General features: G+C 43.4%; 1 protein-coding gene across 1 annotated transcript in view; it reads left to right on the forward strand.

Moving 5' to 3' along the window:
- The first annotated feature begins 8,403 nt into the window (after positions 1-8,403).
- The window catches only part of LOC102826772 (chromosome unknown open reading frame, human C1orf127), a 109,253-nt gene continuing 95,273 nt past the window's right edge, over positions 8,404-22,383 (forward strand). Inside the window, exons 1-5 of the mRNA XM_006866435.1 lie at positions 8,404-8,411; positions 9,219-9,319; positions 14,198-14,296; positions 17,967-18,091; positions 20,857-21,000. Of these exons, the coding sequence (XP_006866497.1) occupies positions 8,404-8,411; positions 9,219-9,319; positions 14,198-14,296; positions 17,967-18,091; positions 20,857-21,000 (477 nt within the window). The remainder of the gene's footprint in view (positions 8,412-9,218; positions 9,320-14,197; positions 14,297-17,966; positions 18,092-20,856; positions 21,001-22,383) is intronic.

A 22,383-nucleotide genomic window follows, 5' to 3' on the forward strand; every position in this document is an offset into this window, starting at 1 on the left:
AAGACTCATTAACAACCTGCAATATGCGGATGATACAACCTTGCTTGCTGAAAAGTGAAGAGGACTTAAAATACTTACTGATGAAGATCAAAGAGCACAGCCTTCGGTATGGATTACATCTCAATGCAAAGAAAACAAAAACCCTCACCACTGGACCAATAAACAACATTCTTATCAATGGAAAAAAGATTGAAGTTGTCAAGGTCTTCATTCTTCTTGGATCAACTATCAATACTAGCGGAAGCAGCAGTCAAGAGATCAAACGACGTATTGCATTAGGCAAATCTGCTGTATAAGACCTTCGTAAAGTGCTGAAGAGCAAAGATGTCAACTTGAGGACTAAGGTGCACCGGACCTAAGTCATGGTATTTTCAATAACCTCCTATGCATGTGAAAGTTGGACAGTGAATAAGGAAGACCGTAGAAGAATTGAGTTATGGTGTTGGAGGAGAATATTGGAAGTACCATGGGTTGCCCATAGAACCAACAGATCTGTGTTGGAAGAAGTTTCTCCTTGGGATCCAAGATGGACAAACTTCGTCTCTCATACTTCAGAGATATTGTCAGGAGGGACCAGTCGCTGGAGAAGAATATCATGTTTGGTAAGGTGGAGGGTCAGAGAAAAAGAGGAAGGCCCCCCAGTGAGATGGATCGGCCAAGTGTCAGCATCAATGGGCTCCAGTGTGCAACAGTAGTGAGGTTGGCCCAGGATTGAGCAGTGTTTCATTCTGCTGTGCATAAGGTCACTATGAGTCGGCACTGACTCGTTGGCACTTAACAACGACAAGAACATGAGAGAAAAAGTCTGGCCATCCTGGCTTCCACGGAGCACTCTTATTCACTTATTCACTGTCCAACTTTCACATGCATATAAAACGATTGAAAATACTATTGCTTGCGTCAGGCACACGATAGTCCTCAAACTGACATCTTTGCTCTTAAACATTTTGCCTAATACAATATGCTGTTTGATTTCTTGACTGCTGTTTCCGGGAATGTTGATTGTGGATTTAAACAAAATGAAGTCTTTGACAACTTCAGTCTTGTTTCCATTCAACATGATATTACTTATTGGTCCAGTGGTGAGGATTTTCGTTTACTTTACATTGAGGTACAACCCATATTGCAGGCTGTGGCTGTTGCTCTTCATCAGTAAGTATTTTAAGTCCTCCTCAACTTTTATATTCTCTGTATATCATAGGTTGTTAATGAGCCTTCCTCCAATCTGATCTTGATGCCGCATTCTTCTTCATATATCCAGCTTCTCAGATTATTTGCTTAGTATACAGACTGAATGCGTATGGCGAAAAACTACAACTGTAGCGCACACCTTTCCTGATTAATGAAGTGTTCCAGAATATTAATTCTCCGGAACGCTGTCCATAGATTGTCATGATGCACACAGTTAAAAGTCTGCATAGTCAATAAAGTTCAGGTAAACATCTTTTGGTGTCCTCTGTTTTCAGCCAATTTGAGGTACATACGAGGCATAATAAGGAGCTCTGGTAGCGTAGTGGTACGAGTCTGGCTGTTAACCTTAGGATCAGCAGTTTGAAACTACCAGTTGTTCCATGGGAGAAAGATGAGGCTTTCTGCTTCTGTAAAGATTTACAGCCTTGGAAACCCTATAAGGATTGCTATGAGTCAGAATCAACTCTATGGCACATAACCACCACCACCACCACCATGAGGTATAATAAGTCATATAAACAAATGGGCTCTACTTTGTGATGTACATCAAAACATTATTATTATTACTGTATATATGTTAAAGATGTTTTAGCAGTATCTGGAGGTGTTTCTCTAATGCTTTTTAAGCATAAAAAAGACACACTATATATACACAGACAAATATTTCACTGATATTAAAAACAAACGTATACCTAACTGTTCCAATTTACTTACAAATTTCATTTAAACACAGATTTAGAAATGGGAGCTGTTCATAATCCTGGGACAGTCTCTATATAATATGGTGTTCACACAACATCCAAATCATATAGTCCTATTTCAGAGAACACGTATCATGGATGTTAAGCAATGTATGACTGTCAAACAGGGGTACCTTAAAACAACAACTTTATTGACTCACCATTCTGAAGCCTAGAAGTCTAAAATCAAGGTGTTGTCGGGGTCATGCCCCCTCTGAAAGCTCCAGGGATGAATCCTTCCTTGCCTTTATCTGCTTCTGGTTGTTATTGTTAAGTGCCAACAAGTCGGTTCTGACTCATAGTGACCACGTATAGGATTTTCAAGGAGCAGCTGGTGGGTTTGAACTTCCGACCTTGTGGTTTGCAGTCCAGTGCTGATCCTACAGTGCCAACCCAGGAGTCCTATCAGCTTCTGGTGGTTGTCAACTATCCTTGGCATTCCTTGGTTTATAGCTACATCTTTCCAATTTCTGCCACCACCATCACCTGGCCTCCTTCTCTATGTGTATCTTTGTGTCCAAATTTCCCTCGGTCATTGGATTGTTGTTGTTGTTAAGTGCCATTGAGTCAGCGAAAAAGAGATAGATAGCCACAGTGGCAGCAGTAACGGGCTCAAGCATAATAATAATCATTGTCAGGATGGCACAGGACAGGGCAGTGTTTCATTGTGTTGTGCATAGGGGTTGTTATGGGTTGATACCGACTTGATGACACCAAACAACAACAGGTTTTATAGGCGTTGGGACCGCAGATGTATATGTGGTTGAACATTACATGGCAACCTTAGGAAACAAATACATCTCCTCTCAGGTCATTCTAATGCAGCAGCCAGAGGGATCCTTTAAAACCACAAGTTGTTTCTTTTGCCTCCCCTGCTCATGATTTCTTTTGCCTCCAGTGGTTCATTTGAAAAGTCTCCATCTGTCATCTCAGAAACTCATCAGGTGCAGCATGTTGGTGTGGCTGCTCTCAGCCCTTCTTGACTCTGCCTGAAGAGGGTGCCAGAGTAGGTTTCTGGGAACCCCAGCTAAGAGACCAGGGCTGCTCCTCAAGCTAAGGTTGGCTTTTCAGTTTCCTTCTTTCATCTGTCCCAGAGACAGCCTTCTCCTACAGGCTGAGGTCAAGACCCCAGAATCCAGACTGACTTTTGACTTAGCAAAAGTGGGGTGACTCAGCAGATCACCCTGTTGTCACTTTCTGCTCACCATCCTAATCTACTGTCATCCTCTGCTCACTCACCATTCTAATTCGTTATCATCCTCTGATCAACCTTTGGATCTACTGTTTTCTATCTTATCCTCATTCAGATCTGCTGCATCCTGTGGTCCCCATTCTTATCTATTGTCATCCATCTGATCACTATTCTGAACCACTGCCATCCTCTGATCACCATCCATACCTCCAGCTCTCAGGGCTAAAGTAATTAATCTCACCAAGGGAAGGAGGTGTTAACACCTGCCTGTGCTTTCTGACGCCTGAGTGACCCTGGAGCCGGCACTGATGGGAAGGCGGAAGCTGACTTTTATTTATCCTGTTGGAGCTGCTTTGGGATCAGTTCTTGCCAGGGCAGGAGCAAACTACAGAGCCAAGGATGGGGAGATCCTCAGCAGTGGTCTGGTAAGTAAGTGCCCGTTAGCCAGGCCAACTGAAAAGGATGTTAAAAGTAGTCCTGGTCATCATAGCATTGGGAGAGGGGAACACGGTACCGAGGAACTCAACAGGACTTGGAGCAGAAACCAAATAAATTCAACTTCAGAATCCCGAAGCCCTCTTTCTAAGAAGGGAGAGGGACCAAATGCATGAGGCTCTGTTGGCCAGGTCTGTGGGTGCTTGGGAAGGTGGAGGCGGGGCCGGTGGGAGCAGTCCCCCTGCACGTTTGTTTATTCTCACCTTCCTCAGTTTCCACATTGTTCCTTATCCCAGAGTTCGAGTCATCCTGGCTTGTGATGGATTCCAGGATCTGGGGAGAAAAAGGAGCACTCCTTGTTTTTCTTGGGGGAGATCTTTAAAACAAATTAGGGTTCAAGTTGGCCGGATGATATTCGATTTCAAGGAGATTTAAAAGGTCACAATTGCAAGGAGAGGAATGATAAGCGCTACCTCCCTCCCCAGCAGAGACACACTTGAAAGAGATTCTTTGAAAAGCTACTGGAGTGGGAAGAGAGACCTCCAAGGGTAGCTTGAATACCAATGTCAACAACAATCGACTGTTGGCTGGTTCTCTGCAGGGGTTTTGTTTTGAGGGTTGTTAAGTTTGAAGACAGGGTGGAGGCGATGGAGAAACTAAGTGGAGGGGGAAGGAAGAAAGAAACCTGGGCACCATCCCCCAGTGTAATTCTCACAGTCCCTGGGACCCCTTGCTTCTTACAAAGCAAGCCCACTGACAAACTCAGGTCTGGGGAATAAAATGCCTGATAAAGGTCATTATGAGTTGGAATCAACTCAGTGGCAGTGGGTAAGGATCCCTGGTGGCACAGTGGTTAAGAACTCGGCTTCTAACTGAGAGATGGACAGTTCGAACCTACCAGTTGCTCTATGGGAGAAAGGTGTGGCAGTTTGCTTCTGTACAAACTTGCTGTGGCTAAGTCGGTTCCAGTTCATAGTGATCCAATACAATCCTGTGGGGCAGGTCTACTCCGTCCTGCGAGGTCACTAGGAGCCAGAATGAACGAGTTTGGTTTGGTTGATTTTAGAAGCGGAGGCCTTTCGAAAGCACTTCTGTGCAGCTTGACTTTACTAAGACTGCCGAAGCGGGAATTCCCCAGCGGGAATAGTACAAAATGTCAGACAGCCATTTCTCCCCCTGGTAGATTTCTCTGCTTTAGTTTCAGATTTATTCGCCTTTGGAGAACCTTACTTCAAACCAATTGCCCCAGACAGGTCTTTGTTTTGTGAATTAATCAAAATAATAATAGCACCCACCCCTGCTGGGAACCAGAGGAAGCCCGAAGCAGGTTTGTCAGCCAGTGAGGTGGGCAGACCTGGGACCAGGCTGCCTCCTAGCGGAGGGTCGCTGTACTTACTTTTGAACTCAGTGAATACATTTAGGTGATGGTAGTTGGAGTTCCGACATATAGTGACCCTGTATAGGGTTTCCGAAGCTGTAAATCTTTACTGGAGCAAAAAGCTTTATTTTTCTCCCTTGGAACCACTGCTGACCATGAGATTAGCAGCCTGGTTCGTAACCACTACACTACCAGAGCTGCGTACAGTTAGGTAGTTGAGGGTTTATGGCGCTCTGGTAGCGTGTTGTTGGTATGTGCCGTGGAGTCGGTTCCGACTCATAGCAACCCTGTTCAGGGATTCCGAGCAAAAAGCCTCACCTTTCTCCTGCGGAACAGCTGGTAGTTTCAAACTGCTGACAGTGAGATTAGAAGGCCGATTGGTAACCACTACTCTACCAGAGCTCCTCAGTGCATCCAAAATAAATTAGTCAAAGTCTTGGAACACAAACCCAGTGCTCTCTAGCTGATCCTAGAAACAGGGTTTCTGAGACTAAATCTTTATTGGAGTAGACATCCTCAACTTTCTCCCTTTGAGCAGCGGGTGCATTTGAACCACTGACCTTGCAGTTAGCTGACTAATGCTTAACCTACAGTGGGATCAGAATTGTACAAGAGCTGAAAGAAAGGTACAGACCCATAGAAACAGATATTCTCCCAGTTTTCCATGGAAGAAACCTGTTGTAATTTTGGGGGTTCATTTTGATATCTCACATAATTTCCCCCTTCACCTCAAGTCTACAGCTCACTTCACTGTTTCAGAGCAAACACAACTCTATCAATAGAGTTGTTATAGTTATAGACGAGAAATAGAACTTATAGAAATAGAACGAGAAATAAAAATAGCACTCTGGATGAGAACTAGAACCTTATCAGCACTTCAGAAGGACTTCTTGGGTCTCTTCTCAATCACTCATTATCCTGTACCCTCCCTCTCAAAGGATTTCGGATCTACTGTTATTTGAGTATTTTCCAGTTTGTGAAAATAACAGATAATGTTGGCATGAACAATCTTGTACATGAATTTTGGCATGCATGTCTTTGCATCTCTACTGAGTCGTAGAGGGGAGGAGCTCTGGTAGCACAACTGTTAAGTGCTAGGCTGCCAACAGAGAAGATAGTGGTCTGAACCCACCCAGAAGTCTGTTCCCATAAAGATTGGTAGTAGTGAATGTGCGTTTCTAATTAGTTTCCAGCTCATAGTGACTCTATATGGAGTTTTGAGGTTGAAAATCTTTATGAAGTAGAAAGTCTCATCTTTCTCTGGTGAAGTGTCTGGTGTATTTGAACTGTTGAACTTGCAGTTAGCAGCCCAACTCAGAACCCACTACACCACCAAGACTCCTTTGCATAAAGATTTTCCTAGACTGGTCTACTTGTCACATGGGGTCGCTATGAGTTGAAGTTGACTTGGTGGGTACCCAACAACAACAACAACAAAGGGCGGGAGTGTGTTCAGTTTTAGTAGCTTCTGCCAGACAGTTTCCCAAAGTGGATGAACTACTCCACACTCTCTCTAGGAGGCAGATGCTTTCTCGATGCTTCACACCCTGCCGCCTCATCCTATGACTTGTTTGTCCTTTTCTGTTGCAGACTCCAGAATCGCTTTATGAATTCCTTCAAGGAAAGCTTCTTCTATGGGCACTTTGGGACAGTAGTGCTTAAATAGTTGTAGTCTCTGGAGCCAGAGGGATTCTTTTAAAACCTAAGTGAGATCCTGGCTGGTTCATTGCTCCAAACCCTCCCATGCTGCCCATCATTCTTACAATAAAATCTCAGTCTGCGCCTCAGCTCCTGGCTTGTTCTGGTTCCTGTCTGCCCCTCCAATCTCGTGCCCATCATCTACGCCCTTGTCTCTGTGCTCCAGCCACATCCATCTGCTTTTCATTCCTTAAACACACACTAAACTCATTTCCTATGATGGGACTTTTGCACTTGCTATTAATTTCTCTGCTGGAAATGTTCCTCCCTAGATTTTTGCATGGGACTCCTTGGCACACCATCTCACTTCAAATATCACCTCTCAATGCCTTCTTGTTGTAGTCATCAAGTTGCTTCCAACTCATAACAACCTCATAGGACAGAGTAGAACAGACCCATAGAGTTTCCAATGTTGTTAACCTTTATGGAAGCAGACTACCACATCTTGCTTCCTCAGAGCCACTGATGGGCTCGAACCACCAGCCTCTTGGTTAGCAGTCGAGCTCTTAACCATGTGTCGCCAGGGTTGACCGGGAAATTTGGAATAAGCAGAAAAAACATGATGTGTTGTTTAGAGCACACATATATATCCTAGTCTTTTTTGCCTTTGAGCTATTTGACATGCTATAAGTTGTAGCGAACCAATGGCAATGCAAATAATTCTCATCTCTGGGCACATGCAAATTAACTGCATGAAGAGAGGTTGAATGGACTTCACTCATTCCTTGTGGAGGATGCCAGTTTTGTCCATCTGCAAATTTATTTCAGTAGTCCTGATCTATAAGTGTGTCTCTTCGATGAGCTCTCCTTAGAACTGGTTATAACATCTGCCCTATTCCCTTATGAATAATGAGTTAAATCTTTAACAACATGTTTCATTTTTTAAATGAGAGTCATGGTGTTTCCTTTTCTGAAAATTATCTTTTTTTTTTTTTTTAATAACCTTTATTGTTTAGAGCAGTTTTAGGCTTAAGGAAAGATGGTACCAAAATGACAAAGTTCCCATATACTACCTCCCCGCTCCATGCAGTTTCTCCTCTCATTGACATCTTTCATTCCTTGTGACACAGTTTTATAATTGATGAATGGATGAACCAATAATCATGTATTATTATTAACTGAAGTGCATAGTTTACATTAGGACTTTTTAAAATTGTTGTATTGTGGTAGAATAGTAGGCACCTTTAAAGCATTTGCCAAGTCAACATTTTTTACAGTGATATTGGGTATTGTTCATTACATGCAACCATACCACTCTGCATTTCCAAATGATTCCACCATGATTGACAGACACTCAATGTCCCTTATGGAGTCCTGCTATGGAGTTGTGGGTTAATGAGCTAGACTGCAAAACTGGTTTGAACCACAAGGTTGGTGGTTCAAGCTCACGAGCTGCTCTTCAGAAACACTATACAGTGTCGCTATGGGTCAGAACCGACTCAATGACACTTAACAGTAACAATAACAACAACAGTGTCCCTTAGGCAAAGACTTCCTCTGCCTTCCTCTCTCCCATCTCTGGTAATTACTAATAAACTTTGGTCTCTATACATTTGCCTGTTGTTGTTGTTAAGTGCTGTTAAGTCGGTTCTAACTCATAGCAACCCCATATAGGGTGGTGATTTTGAACTGCCGACCTTGTGTTTCACAAACCAGTACTTATCCTACAGCACCACACCAGCAGTCCTTTCGTATAAGTAGGATTATACAATATTTGTGTTTTTGTGGCTAATTTATTTCACTCAGCATGATGTTTTCAAGATTCAATCATGTTGTGGTATGGGCCAGGACTTCATTTTTCTTTCTGGTGGAATAACATTCCATTGTATCCATTCGTCTATTGATGGACAGTTAGGTTGGTTCCACTTTTTGGCTGTTGTGGGAGATGTTCCAATGAACCCTAGTGTACAAGTTAGTGTCCATGTTTTCACTTCTGGGTACATACTTACATACCTAGGGCTGGAATTGCTGGGTCATATGGCAGTTCTATGTTTAACTTTTTGAGAAACTACGTAAGCGTTCTCTACAACATCTGTACCATTTTCCATTCTCACCAGGAATGGACGAGGGTTTGGGGCTTACTCTTTGAGCTGTACATCCCTATGAGTTTTGAAAGATGCTTAATGGCATGTGTCATTTAGTACGGATCTCCCCATGTGACGTAGCCCATACCCAGGCAATTATTTGTATTTCCATCAGAGCTTGATCATCAGCGGACACTACTTTGTTTGTCTTTCTTTACTTAGTTAAGGTTGTTCTGTTCCCGTCTTGGTCTCTGCCCATTGCAGGCACTCAGAATCATAGAGACCAAAGTTTGTCTGTGAAAACCAGAACCAGTGTAAGGCGGAACCTGCCAGAGAAGGAAAACGCAAATATTTTCCACCAATAGAGAGGGATGAAGAAGTGGCAAGACAGCGTTCTGTCAAAGGCAGAAAACTCTCAAGACCCAGAAATACAAGGCAGCCCTATCATGTTCCAGCCCTCACAGGTTCCGGCTCTCACAGGTTTATAATGGCTGGGATGAGTGAAGGCAGAGCTGGCAGCAGCTGCTTATCCCACTACACCCTTCCATCCTCTCCTGCAGGGCCATCTGTCTTGCCTGTGCGCTACCTGTGGTGTTTACATGGACCCTGCCCTTCAAGTCAAACAGGGACAGGCCTGACCTGGCACTTGAAGTTTTGACAGGTAAATGAATCATGTTTTGATAGATTGCCTCCAGATCTGGGCATTTCTTCACCAGGCAGACTGATTACCAACCTAGTATGTGACATTTGGTAGCACCGGAAGTGAAAAAAACTTTGTTAATTGTAGCCTTTTATTCGCCAACTAGGAAACAGGATTCCCAGGAGACCAAGTCCTGGTTGGTGGCAGAATTAGAATGTTGTGCCCCAGAGATTAGAATTTGTTTTAATAATTAAAAACCAGCACGTTGTGTGCCAGGCCAGTCTGCAGAGCGCTGTATCTATTAACTCATCCTCCTAACAGCATGGCTTTTAGATGAAGAGACGGAGTTCTGGGGAAGTTAATGGTTTGCCTAAGATCTCACAGCAACCTGTGGGACAGCTCCAGAGCCTATACACACAGCCACTAAACCAAAGAGAAGACACTAGAGGGGAGCACGTATTTACTGAGGAATTATTCCTAACCTAGCTAAGCACAGGCTAAGGGTTTTATATGTGTCTTTTTTTGTTGTTAAACTTTTTATTGTGAATTGGGTAAGGAAATCAGTTTTCCATTTAGCAATTCCTACACGTTTTGTTTCCTCTCATTGATTGCAATCCCCACAATGTAATCATTTCATTTCATCTTCTTGATGTCAATTATTTTCCTGGTTGTTGTCAGATGCTATTAGGTCTGCCTCTGATCCATGGTGACCCCGTGCATAATGAAATGAAATGCAGCTCAGTCCTGTACCATCCCCATGATCGGTTGTGGTCAGACCATAGGGTTTTTTTGTTTTGTTTTAAGTTTTTATTGTGAATTGAGTGATAGTTTACATGGGAGAACATTGGTTTTACGTTTCATTGCAATGATTATAATCTCCTCTGTACATAATCATTCAGCAGTATTTGCTTCCATTCCCTGTTTTTTTGGTTTTTTTTTTTTGGGAGGGTGGGGCATGGGGGAAGGGAGATGTACACAAAAACACTCAGTAATATATAAACATTTAAACAACCAAAGGGCACATCCTGCAGGACTGCCTCCTGGCCGCCAGCACTCAGTCTTTCTCTTTCCATGAGTCTAGAGTCCTCAGCTGCTCTCTCTCTCCATGTCCTCATCTCTGCCTCCTTTTCTGGTGTTGCCGCTTCTCTGGATAGGGTCCCACATTCCACTCTTCTACCTTGTTGGTCCTAGGGTCTTCTGTTTCTGGACTGTAAGATTAACTACTTCCCCTTTTTGTTACAAATGTCTACCTTTACAGTTGTAACAGTCACTATTAGTCATGATAACAATTACTATTGAATCATGAGAATCTTATCCCCATCTCCTTTCACCAGACCCATCTAGACAAGATGAAAACTATTCAGTGGGGATTCTACCTTCCCCCACATACTCCGAAACTTAACACCCCCTTGAAAACTTATAAGCCAGTCACTTCATGCCTTTATAACCCCTTCATTTTAGGTTGCCAATGTCTAAGTTGCCCATCCATATCAACCCTCTGTACAGAGAGGATAGTATTGATACTTGATGTGAAGACTCCTTCCCTCTCAGTTGTTATTTTGAGCTACTACATTCATAAGTATAGGTCCAGTTCATCAAATTATAGCAATTTACACTTGTTTCCATTATCAAAAATAGTTTTTTAAAATCTTTCTTTAGTCGAGTTCTGATCATCAAGCCATCAGGGCTACATACCATAGGGTTTTCATCAGCTGATTTGTGGGCGTAGATTGCTAGATCTTTCTTCCTAGTCCATTGTCTCCAAAGAGCATTTCAAGATCTATCTTGAAGTACAGTGCTGTCTGTGACAGGATAATATGTATACACTTACAAGGAAGATGAGTTAATACCATTTTCATTCAAATTTACACACCAACTAAAGCCAAAGATAACAATAACATTCCAAGGTAGGATGACCTAACAGAATGTGAAAATTATCAAACAATAATAATTAATAGCACACACAAATAAAAGAAGCAAAGATGGTAAGACTTTTCCACCAAAATGCATCTCTCGTACTTTGGACATGTTGCCAGGAGGGACCAGTCCCTGGAGAATGACATCATGCTTGGTAAAGTGGAGGGTCAGTGAAAAAGAGGAAGACCCCCAATAAGATCGAATGAGACAGTGGTATTAATGATGGGCCCAAACATCTTAACAATTGTGAGGATGGCACAGGACTAGATAGTGTTTTGTTCTATTGTGCATAGGGTCGCCAAGAGTCAGAACTAACAGGATGGCATCTAACAACAACAATAACATTCATTATTTTACCCATCATAAACATATTTATCATGTGTTTGTAGATGCCAGGCACCGGATAAGGGGCTGTGGTGCTCTGTTGAAGAAGTTAGGCATAATTTATACATTTTTGTGGATCTTTATATATATATTTTAAAGCTTTTACTGTGAATTGAGTGACAGTTTGCATGGCAGATCATCGGTTTTGCATTCAACCAATAGTATTTTTTTGTGTGGCGCTGTGGGTTAATGCGCCAGACTGCAAAGCTGTTTGAACTGCAAGGTCGGCAGTGCAAACTCACCAGCCATTCCTTGGAAACACTATATAGGGTCCCTATGGGTCAGAACCTACTCAATGACACTTAACAACAACAACAAAAATATTTTGTTTCATTGCAATGATTACAATCCCCTCTATGTACTGTCGGTTAACAGTATTGGCCTCTATTCTCTCAGTTTTTTGTGTTTTTTTTTAATGTACACAAAACCATGCAGGAATATATAATCGTTTAAATAGCACATTTTGCAAAGCCAGTTAAAGGGCACATTTTGCAAAGCCAGCCTCCTGCCCACAGCACACAGCCTTTCTCTTTCCATGAGTCTAGAGTCCTCAGCTGCTCCCTCCCTCCATGTTCTCATCTCTGCCTCCATCTCTGGTGTCGCTGCTTCTCTGGTTAGGATCCCACGTTCTGCTCATACTCTTCCCTCTTGAAGGTCCTAGGGTCCTCTGTTCCTGGACTGTAAGATTAACTACTTCCTCCCTTTTTGTTACACATCTTCTACCTTTACAGTTGTGACAATCACAATTGGTCATGATAACAATTACTCACTATTGAGTCAAAAGAATCCTAGCCCCATCTCCTTTCACCAGACCCATCTAGATAAGATGAAAACTATTTAGTTTTCTACCTTCTCCCCTTGCAATGAAACTAAACTCCCTCTTGAAAACTTGGAAGCTAACCACTTTGTGCCTTTATAGCAACCCCACCACTACCATTTTAGGTATCCAATGTCTAAGTTGCTCGTCCCTATCAACCCTGTGTACTGAGGGGATGATAGGCTTGATCCTTGATGTGAAGACTCTTTCCTGCTCAGTTGGAATTTTGAGCAACTGCTTTCATAAGAAAAAGTCAAGTTTGTTAAATTGTAAAAATTTATATTTGCTTTCTGTATCAAACTTCTTTATCTTTCTGTAGTTGAGTTCTGATCACCAAGCCATACAAACAAGGTCACATGGGTACTATCTGCAAGTTTGAGCGTTCTTGCATGCCTCCCCCAACTTCATATCAGCATCAGGATGCTTCACTCTCAGTTCTAGCACCAGTGGCTAATCAGTGTCCCCAAACTTCAGACCAACCAGCCCTTCTTCTTTCTCTCTCTCATCTCAAGGTCTACAGGAGTCTATGGAGCATGGCCAAACTCAACCCATGTCTTCATTATCGCTTTTCCCCCATTTCCACTCATAAGTAGACCAATGCGGTCACTAGCGAGCTTATAATCCTGCTCATATGTTCCAGTCTTGAAAGGGAATTTGTCCTGGAGGGCCTGGATGGCTCCCTGGTGAACAGCTTGCTTGTTCTTGCAATAGTCATGCAGTCTGCTTTTGTTTTTTTATCCTTCTGGTCTTTCTTTCAAGAAGTATCTTCTGTTCCTCTAGCCACTCCAGGATGGTCTGCTTGTCCTTCCAAGTGGGAATGTTCCATCTCAGAAGGTTCTAAATGGGCCTCAGGATTCCACCTAAGTCCCCATACTCTACAAAGTCTCAACAAGCCTATTGCACTGGGCAAATTCTAGAACCTTTGTAGGTATTCCAATTACTTATAGGCTGAAGACGGGCTTACAAGCTTTCTGTAATCATATTTCCTGGTATTCCTTGCTATCCCATTTAAATGTTGATTTTACAATAGTAGGTAAGGGAGACCAATAGCCATAAGACAATCAAGCACCTTAACATTATTTCCCCTCTTTTACTTATTCAGACTATGCCTCAATCCCTGTATCACAAAGCCCTATTGGTCCAAGGTTGAGCATACATCACTATTAACCTCTATCTCATTTAGCCCATTTGTGGATCTTATAATTTATGTCCTGGGGGAGAGAGAAAGCAGATGTCAGCAGGTCCTCCTCATCATTATCACCCCACCACCATCTTCAACATCACCATCTTCACTATCACCATTTTCATTGTCATCTTCACTGCCATTATCAATCACCACCATCACCATCATCACTGGCATTTTCATCACCTTCAATTCACAGGAACAAGGAACAGAAGTGGGATTCTCTTATTACATCACATGGTTCCCTGTCTCCCTCTGTAAAACACAGTGGTTAGACTTTATGATCACCAGGACCTAACCACTCCAACTAAGGTCCCTAAACCAGCAGTATTGGCATCACCTGGGAGCTCTTAAGAAAGGCTCACTCTCAGGCCCCACCTACGAGCTACTGAGCTCAGCCTCTGCATTTTAATCAGACCTCTGGTTGATTTAGGCACACTGACATTTCAGAAGCCCCACCCTGAGGGTCTGTATTTTCTCCTCTGATGGTCTGTGAACTGTGACTTCTGTGTGGAGAAATGGGTCACTCTCAGTTATGACCATGTAACTTCTACATGTCCCTTTCTAACCATTCCACGGAATGTCTTCTTGTCTGTAGATGAGGTGGAGTGCTTCTCAGACTACATGACCTTGTGGATCCCAAGGAGTCACGTGGAGGGTTTGAGGCAGTGGCTGAGCAGAATACTGCACTTGCCAGGTAAGAGGACAATGGTGGGCTGGGCAGGGCCTTTGTCTAGTTTGGGACTGCTTATGTATATACCTCAGTCCTTCTGTGTTGTCTTTCTTTTTCCTGGCATGTTCTTCCCCATTGTTCAGGGCACTGATTCAATGCCACTTCCCCCAAGAGCTCTTCCTAAGTCTCCGTCTCAAGTACCCCTGCCCACCTCTGGCTACAATCTCAGCCTGTTTCTTCTCAGCTCTCATCCCTACTTCAAAAGAGCTTCTACGATGGTTTGCTTACGTGCTTGCCATCTGTATACTGTCAATAGAAGGCAACTTCCTGCGGGCAAGGCCCACACATTTATTATTACAGAATTTCTAGAACGGGGAGTGCTACCTGGAATTTAGTAGACACGCAACAAATGTTTGTTCAATCAACAAACAGCCTAAAATCTTAGTAGCTTTATCCTTATAAATCACCCAAGAAAAGAAATGGGCAGGAGGAAAAGGGGGCAATTCTTATGTGCCTGAAATGGGAAGGCACTTCAGGCTTGGTGGGGAAATAAACCAGCAAAAAACCAGTTGCTGTTGATTCCAACTCCTGGTGACCCCATGTGTGTCAGGACTGTCCTCCATAGAGGTTTCAGAAGATAATATTTTTCTGGTTGCCAGGCCTTTCACACCTCTGTGTGGACTTGAACCTCCAACCTTCTGGTTAGCAGTCAAGCATATTAACCATTTACACCACCCAGGGACACCAGGGGGTAGTAGTGGTGGGAAATAGCCCACCTAAAACAGCAAAAACAAGGTAATAGTATCACAGAAATCTTCTAGCCATGAACTTTCTAACAGAAAAATTGGGAAAAGATTACCTGAATTCTTTGGGAAGGAACAAGATTAATTATTGTTAGGTGTTGTCACATCAGTTCTGACTCAGTGATTCCGTGAATGAAACACTGTCCACTTCTGCTCCATCTTCACCATGTGGCCTATGTTTGGTCCATTGTTATGGTCACTGTACCAATCCATCTCTTTTTCGCTGACCCTCTGCTTTACCAAGCATAATGTCGTTCTCCAAGGGTGAGTCTATCCTGATGACATGTCCAAAGGTCATGAGACCAAAGCAGAGAGATGTCCAAATTACCCTTCCCCCTCTGCATCTTCCATTGTGGGGGCTGCAGAACAGGTCTTCAGAATTCCTTCCTTCTTTGCCACAGGACGAGAGAATTGAGGAGAGGGGCTTTCTGATCCCTCCCAAGGTCTAGGAGCCATGTTTCCTCTGGAAACTCTTGAAGCACTTACTGAGAGTGGTCTAAGTGTGGTCTGGGAGGCTCAGTGGCTTGATGGCCAGCCAGCCAACCCATGATGCCTTGGGAGCAGCGTTTGAGTATTAAAAGGCTACTTTTCGAGGAGAAATGCTGTAGATACATTAAGCTGTCGCCTGTTCTTTGGAGAGCCATTATTAATGGAAAACAATAGATTAATAGTTTTAAAATGCTTGTTCAATAAGTAATTTTTATGGCTCTGGATAGAGCCCATTAAACATTTCTGTGTGTTATTATAAAGAAGTTTTAAGCGTAAAATCATAAAGTCAATAATCAGAGAATTAGTCACAGCGGCCAGCCTCAGGCCATTAGTTTTAGACCCTGTCAAAGACACCTGTGGCTTTTGCGGGCGAGTTTTCATTTCACGCGGCAGCGCTGGTGGTGCCAGGTGGAGTGAAGAAATGACAGTGCCTGCTGCCTTCCATAAACTTGAGGGGACAGCAAGCAGGTGTAAGCAGCAGGGTGCCAGGCAAATATTTACAAAGTGCAAACGTGAATGCAAAACGAAAATGATCCAGGTCAATTTGCACATCCAGACTGAGACATTTTATTTCCCCAGTGAGAGCCTGCCTCTGCCAGGGGCTCGGTCCCCATCTCTTGCTAAAGATAGACGTGGAAGCTGTGTGCTTTAAAAAGACTGCGCCTCACCGGAGGATCCCCCAAAGAAAGGCTTCCAGAGCAGCCTTCTCAAATAGCATGTTCATCTCCCAGCAAACACACAATGAAGAGTCAAGATTTGAAAATGGAACTGTGAGCTTTGAGAAATGACTTAAAAAAATAATAATCATGACAAAAGCAATACAAGTTCATTATGGAAACTAGCAAAAATCCATAGAAAATCATAAAACCTACTCATGATCCCTCTATCCAGAAATAACACTCTTTATTTTTGACCCATCCAACAAGTATTTATTGAGAGCCCTCTATGAGGGGGCTTCCAAAAGTTCATGGAAACACGGCATGAAAAACGAACGAAATTTTTCCACGAACTTTCGGAAGTCCCCTCATGTATACCAGGTACTGCTCCAGGCACTAAGCAATGAACAAGACAGACCAACACCCTGAACTCCACGGAGCTGACATTTGGGTGAGGGAGGCGAATATAAGCCTCTCAATAAGTGAATATGATGGAAGGTTAAGGAGAACAGCCAGCTGCCATGGAATCAACTCAGACTCAACAAGTTCCTATGTGTCAGAGTAGAACTGTGCCCCACAGGATTTTCAAAGACGGATTTTTTTGAGAGTACATTACCAGATCTTTCTTCAGAGGCACTTCTGGGTGACTCGAATCTTCATCCTTCTGGTTAGCAGCTGAGCATGTTAACTGTTTGCACCAACCAGGTATTCAGGAGAGTAGGTTGGAAGGCAGTAAGTGATATAGAAAAAGAAAACAGCAAAGTAGAATTAGGTACTGTGAACAGGATGGGCCTTGCTGAGAAGATGACACTGAGCTAAGACTTGAAGGAGATGAGAGAAGAACATTCCAGGCAAACAGCACAGCCAGTGCAAAGGCTCTGGGGCAGAAGTGTGCCTGGCAAGCTTGAGACATAGCAGAGAGGCCAACGGGACTGGAGCAGAGTGAGGGAGGTGAAGAGAAGTGGGAGGGAAGGCCAGGGAGGAGAGAGACAAATTGCACGGGACCTTCAAGAACTTTGACTTTTATTCTGAGAACAAATGGGAAGGTTTGAGCAGATGGGGCGCATGATCTGATCTAGTTTTTAATAGGCTCCTGCTGAATAGTAGACAGTTGGATAGTAGACAGTTGGAGCCAAGGGGGAAGCCAGGAGGCAGGAGAAGAGGCAGTTGCAGAAAGCCAGGACAGACTGGGGAGAAGGGTCCAAATTCTGGATACATTTTGAAGGTAGAACCACACATTAGTGCATACCTTTCTAGGCCTTTCTTTATTACATAGCCATATTTTCAGAAGTAATGTTAACATATCAACAACATGCACATACATATAACATGCATAGTGTGCATAGCAAACTAGTGTATGAGGTGGTTGCATGGTTTGCTAAAATCCATGTAACACGCACGTTATTTGCTTAGAAAGATGGTATTTTACCTGCTACAGTTTCTAGGCAGAGCTACTCTAAATACACTGCTATCAAGTCAATTCTGATTCATAGTAACCCTGTAAGTCGTAGTATACAAAGAAACCAGAGGCATTCTTTACAGGAGCAGATAGTCTTATCTTTTACCACAGAGCTTGAATCCCCAACTTTGTGTTTAGCGGCCCAATGCTTATACTACTGCTCTGGCAGGACCCTTTTCTAGGTAGAACAGCCCTTTGATTTATAATTGATTTGTATCAGAAAGCCAGCTTTCTGATTTCACTTGAGGAAGTAGTCTAAGAGGACCCCACCCACATTTCTGTTACAGGGACCTGGAGGACCCCCAGCCGCCTGGATCCTTTTCTTGTTAAATGTGGCTACTTCCTGCACCCAGATCCCAATGGTGACTTCATTTTTCGAGCTCTGTACTCGGCCTGCTTTGTGCAGAAGGAGGTGGGTTTAGGAAACATTTTTTGTAGGGTGACTTGAAGCTGTCTTTTGGAATGCTTCCATTCTGGGTGACAAAGAGAGCTAAGCCTGGGCACAGATGTTAAGTAACGAAGCATTGTACCATCAGTCCTCTGTAGAGACCTACCCCATGCCTGGCACTGAGCTGAGGGAGACAAGGGGGAAAAAGCCCAGGCTGTGTCCTTGTGGAGTTAACAGGTATGCACGGAGCTTGCATCAAAAGCCATGTTAACCCAGTTCAAGTGCTGCATCCTGCAGGCAGTCTTCCTGATAACCCATCACTTCTCTGTGCAATGCACCTGCTGGTATCATTGTACCTGTGCCCTTACTGATAGCGTACCTGCTCACATAACTGTCTTCCAACTAGGTCTGGAGTATTTGCCTATATCTGGAATGCTGAGCTCAGGGCCTGGAACACAGTAGGTGGTCAATAAGTGCTTAATGAAATGAACCAATGGTGCTATGGAGCTCAGCAACAGTGAGTTCCTGCAGAACTGGGACCCTTCTTGCACAAAGCCTTATGTGCTCACAAGAGCTTTGCTCAAACATGACTGACAGTTGACAAACATTTGCTCCTTTGATATTCAGGATAGTCTTGTAAGCTGACATTCTTATTCCCATTTTATAGATGAGCCAGTTAAGGCTCTGAGGAGGTAAGTAACTAAGCCAAAGGCACATGGAATTATTATTATTACTGGAATTACTATTACTGGGACTGGAATCAAGATCAGATCGGATTCCTTCAGGTACTATATGGCCTTGTAAAATTTGCAAAAGCCAGACATTTTATTTTCTGTTTCCTAAAGAGGAACCCCTCTCCCAAATTGCATGAACTCCAGGTTCCACACAACCTCACCCCAGAGAATGCTCAGCCGAGGCAGGAGCCTGGGGAACCGGGGTCCAAGAGGTGAGTCTATGCCAGTCAAAGGGAGTCAAGGGCAGCTGAAGTTTCCTGGGAGGAAGGGCAGACACAGGGGGAGGAGGGGCTCTGATGTTAGCAGGTTGATGACCTGGGGAGCCAGGAAGTTCAACTTCCAGGCACTCTTGCTACTTTAATTCTACTCCCAGCAACTAAGACAGTGTAAACTGCCCCATTAAAAAGATCCAAATCAGTCACTGTTGAGTTAATTCTGATGCACGACGATTTCATGAGACTAGAACTGTGCTCCACAGAGTTTTCAACAGCTGGTTTTTCAAAAGTAGATTTCCAAGCAATTCTTCAGAGGCATCTGGGTGGACTTGAACCCCAAGCTTTCAGTTAGCAGGTGGGTGCTTACCTGTTTGTACTACCAAGAAACAAACACCCCATGGACTCTTCTCCTTTTTCTTTTTCTTCTCAGCTCCATTTCTTCTTTTCTCCTTTCTTGTCATCCTGAGTGGGGTTTTGGCCACTACTGGGGAAGAATTTACAGGAAGGTTTCTATCCATCAAGGAGCCCTGGTGGCACTGTAGGATAAGTGCTGGATTGCTATCTGCAAAGTTAGCAGTACACACCCACCAGCTGCTCCGTGAGAGAAAAATGAAGCTTTCTGCTGCTATAAAGATTTACAGCCTTGGAAACCCTATGCAGGATCACTGTGAGTCAGAATTGACTTGATGGCAATGGATTTGGATGGTATTCAATCACTTCATGTTCTCTTCTTTTCTGCCATCACACCCTTTTCAGGCCCACACCATGAATGAGGTCAGCTCTATATCCTTTGTGGAACTTGTTGGTTTGGCAACTTTGAAGCCTCATGTTTGTACACATGTGAGTTCCAGAAGGAGTCCAACCTGATCTTCATGGAATCCAGTCCCAGGAATGGCCACATACCATGTGCCTTGTTGTTAAGCGCCATTGAAGAGCTTGAACCACCGACCTTGCAGTTCAAATGGCTTTGCAGTCTGGTGCATTAACCCTTGTTGTTGTTGTTAAGTACCGTGGAGTTGGTTCTGACTCATAGTGACCCTGCACAGGATTTCCGAGGCTGCAAATCTTTACGGGAGCAGAAAGCCTCATCTTTCTCCAGCGGAACAGCTGGTAGTTTTGAACTGCTGACCTTGAGGTTAGCAGCCCAATTCGTAACCACTATGCTACCAGGGCTCCTTGTTGTTGTTGTCAGGTGCCATTGAGTCGGAACTGACTCATAGCGACCCCATGCACAGCAGAACGAAACAATGTCCGATCCTGGGCCAACCTCACTATCGCTGCCACACTTAACGCCATCAGTGATGCCACCTGGCCAATCCATCTCATTGGGGGTCTTCCTCTTTTTATCTGACCCTCCACCTTACCCAGCATGACATCCATCTCCAGCGACTGTTCTCTCCGGACAATGTGTCCAAAGTAGGAGAGACAAAGCTTAGACATCTTTGGCCTCCAAGGAGCACTCTGGTTGTACTTCTTCCAAAACAGATCTATTGCTCCTTAGGCTTAGTCAATTTCTCAACTGTCACATCTGTTAAATGGGAAACCTTCCTATGACAGTTATAAGGGAGCAAATGTTTGTCAACTATCATGTGATGTTCGAAAAATCTCTTGTTCTCTCCTATCAGACTCGAACTTCCTGAAGTCTACAAATGCCCCCCAATCTTAAGGACTTCTCTAGTAGGGGAACTGCCACAGCCTAGAATCGGGACCTGTGTTCCGAGTCCCTGTTGGCACAGTTAGTGTTAATCACTTTTGCTGTGAATAGTCACTGACCTATAATTTTGGCCTATTAACTGTATTTCTCTCTTTCATTTGCACATGTGAATTTTGCCATTTCCAGAAAGCAAATTATAGGTTGGAAATCAGAATATTTCAGAAAGGGGTGAGAAGGTTGGAGCAGAGTGATGGCTATGTAATGAAGTGTCCGGTGACAACGGCAAGACTGGGTCAAATGCACATCCACTGCGGACCCACGTTCATCCAGGTAAAGGGCTTGGACATCTGAGGGTCATCCCAGGCGGGGCTTTCTGCATAGGTCAAGGCAGACAGAGGGGTCCCTGAGTCAATAAGTGGCCCCAGCAGGGAGGTGCATGATGGCATTGTTCTGACATTCTCAGCATTTGTTGGATGCCACCAAACTTTCATCAGTAGTGTCTCCTTTCTTCCCCATGGCCAAGTTTGTGGGAAACAAGGAGGCAAGAGGGCTGAGATAGGATGGCAACAATGAAGATGAAAGATCTCTGATCTATTATTCTTTTTTGAGCTTTTTATTATTGCTTGGTTGAAAACTTACAGAGCACATTCATTTTCCATTCAACAATTTATATGGATTTTGTTTTGTGACATTGGTTGTAAACACCCTCAATGTAATAATATTTTCCCACTTCCTACCTGGGCTACCAGTTTCCATTCACCCTTCTTTGTTGCCCCTTTCTGTCTACTGAGCTTTTTTAAAAAAAAGTTTTTATTGTGAATTGAGTGATAGTTTACATGGGGGAACATCAGTTCGTTTTATTGCAATGATTACAATCCCCTGCACGCGTCAATGCTTCATCATTCAACAGTATTGCTTCTATTCCCTCTGGTTTTTTGTTTTGATGTGCACCAAAACATTCAGGAATATACAATCTTTCTGCCAGCACACATCCTCTCTCCCTCCATGAGTCTAGAATCCTCAGCTCTGAGCTTTGTTTTTAGGGAAATGCTGTTATTTTGGTCTCATATGATTGATTGTGAGTGGGTTTATCAGCAAAGCCACAAAATTGTGTCCTATGTTCTTATCTTTCTCTCTGGATTGAAAAAACTTGCTATTTCAAGTACTCGTTCTTGACCCTGGGTAATGTTCAAGAATTATAAACCTTTTGCCATAAAAGGAACTTCTGATCCCATTCAGGTATAATGTCTCAATTTTGAAAATGAGGAAGTTGAGATTTCTCCCCAAGTCCCCAGTGAGCATTTTCAATGCTTTGGGGGTTTTTTGAAGTCAAGTTTCTCTATAGCCCCAGAGCCTCTGTGAGTTGAATGAGGCTTAGTAGGAGACAGCTACAAACTCAACTCCCTGCAGGGACCAAACCCAAATCAGAAATGAGTGGGCAAGACTGGAGGAGATAAAGAATTATATTCAAATTTTTACTTATTTAGCAAACACTTATGTACAACTCTATGTCAGGCACTACTGTAATTACTTCACAGGTATCAACTCATTTCATGTTTATAGCACTCTTAAGCTGTTGTTAGGTACTTTGAGTTGATTCTGAAGTGTTAGAGAGCAAGAAGCAGATCTCTGGGTCTTTTCTTCCATGATACTGCTGGGCAGGCTAGTAATACCTCTGTTTTACAGATAAGCAAATGAATCCAGAGATATTAG

The sequence above is a fragment of the Chrysochloris asiatica genome, unplaced genomic scaffold, assembly GCF_000296735.1.
Source record: "Chrysochloris asiatica unplaced genomic scaffold, ChrAsi1.0 scaffold00090, whole genome shotgun sequence".
NCBI classification, from domain to species: Eukaryota; Metazoa; Chordata; class Mammalia; order Afrosoricida; family Chrysochloridae; genus Chrysochloris; species Chrysochloris asiatica.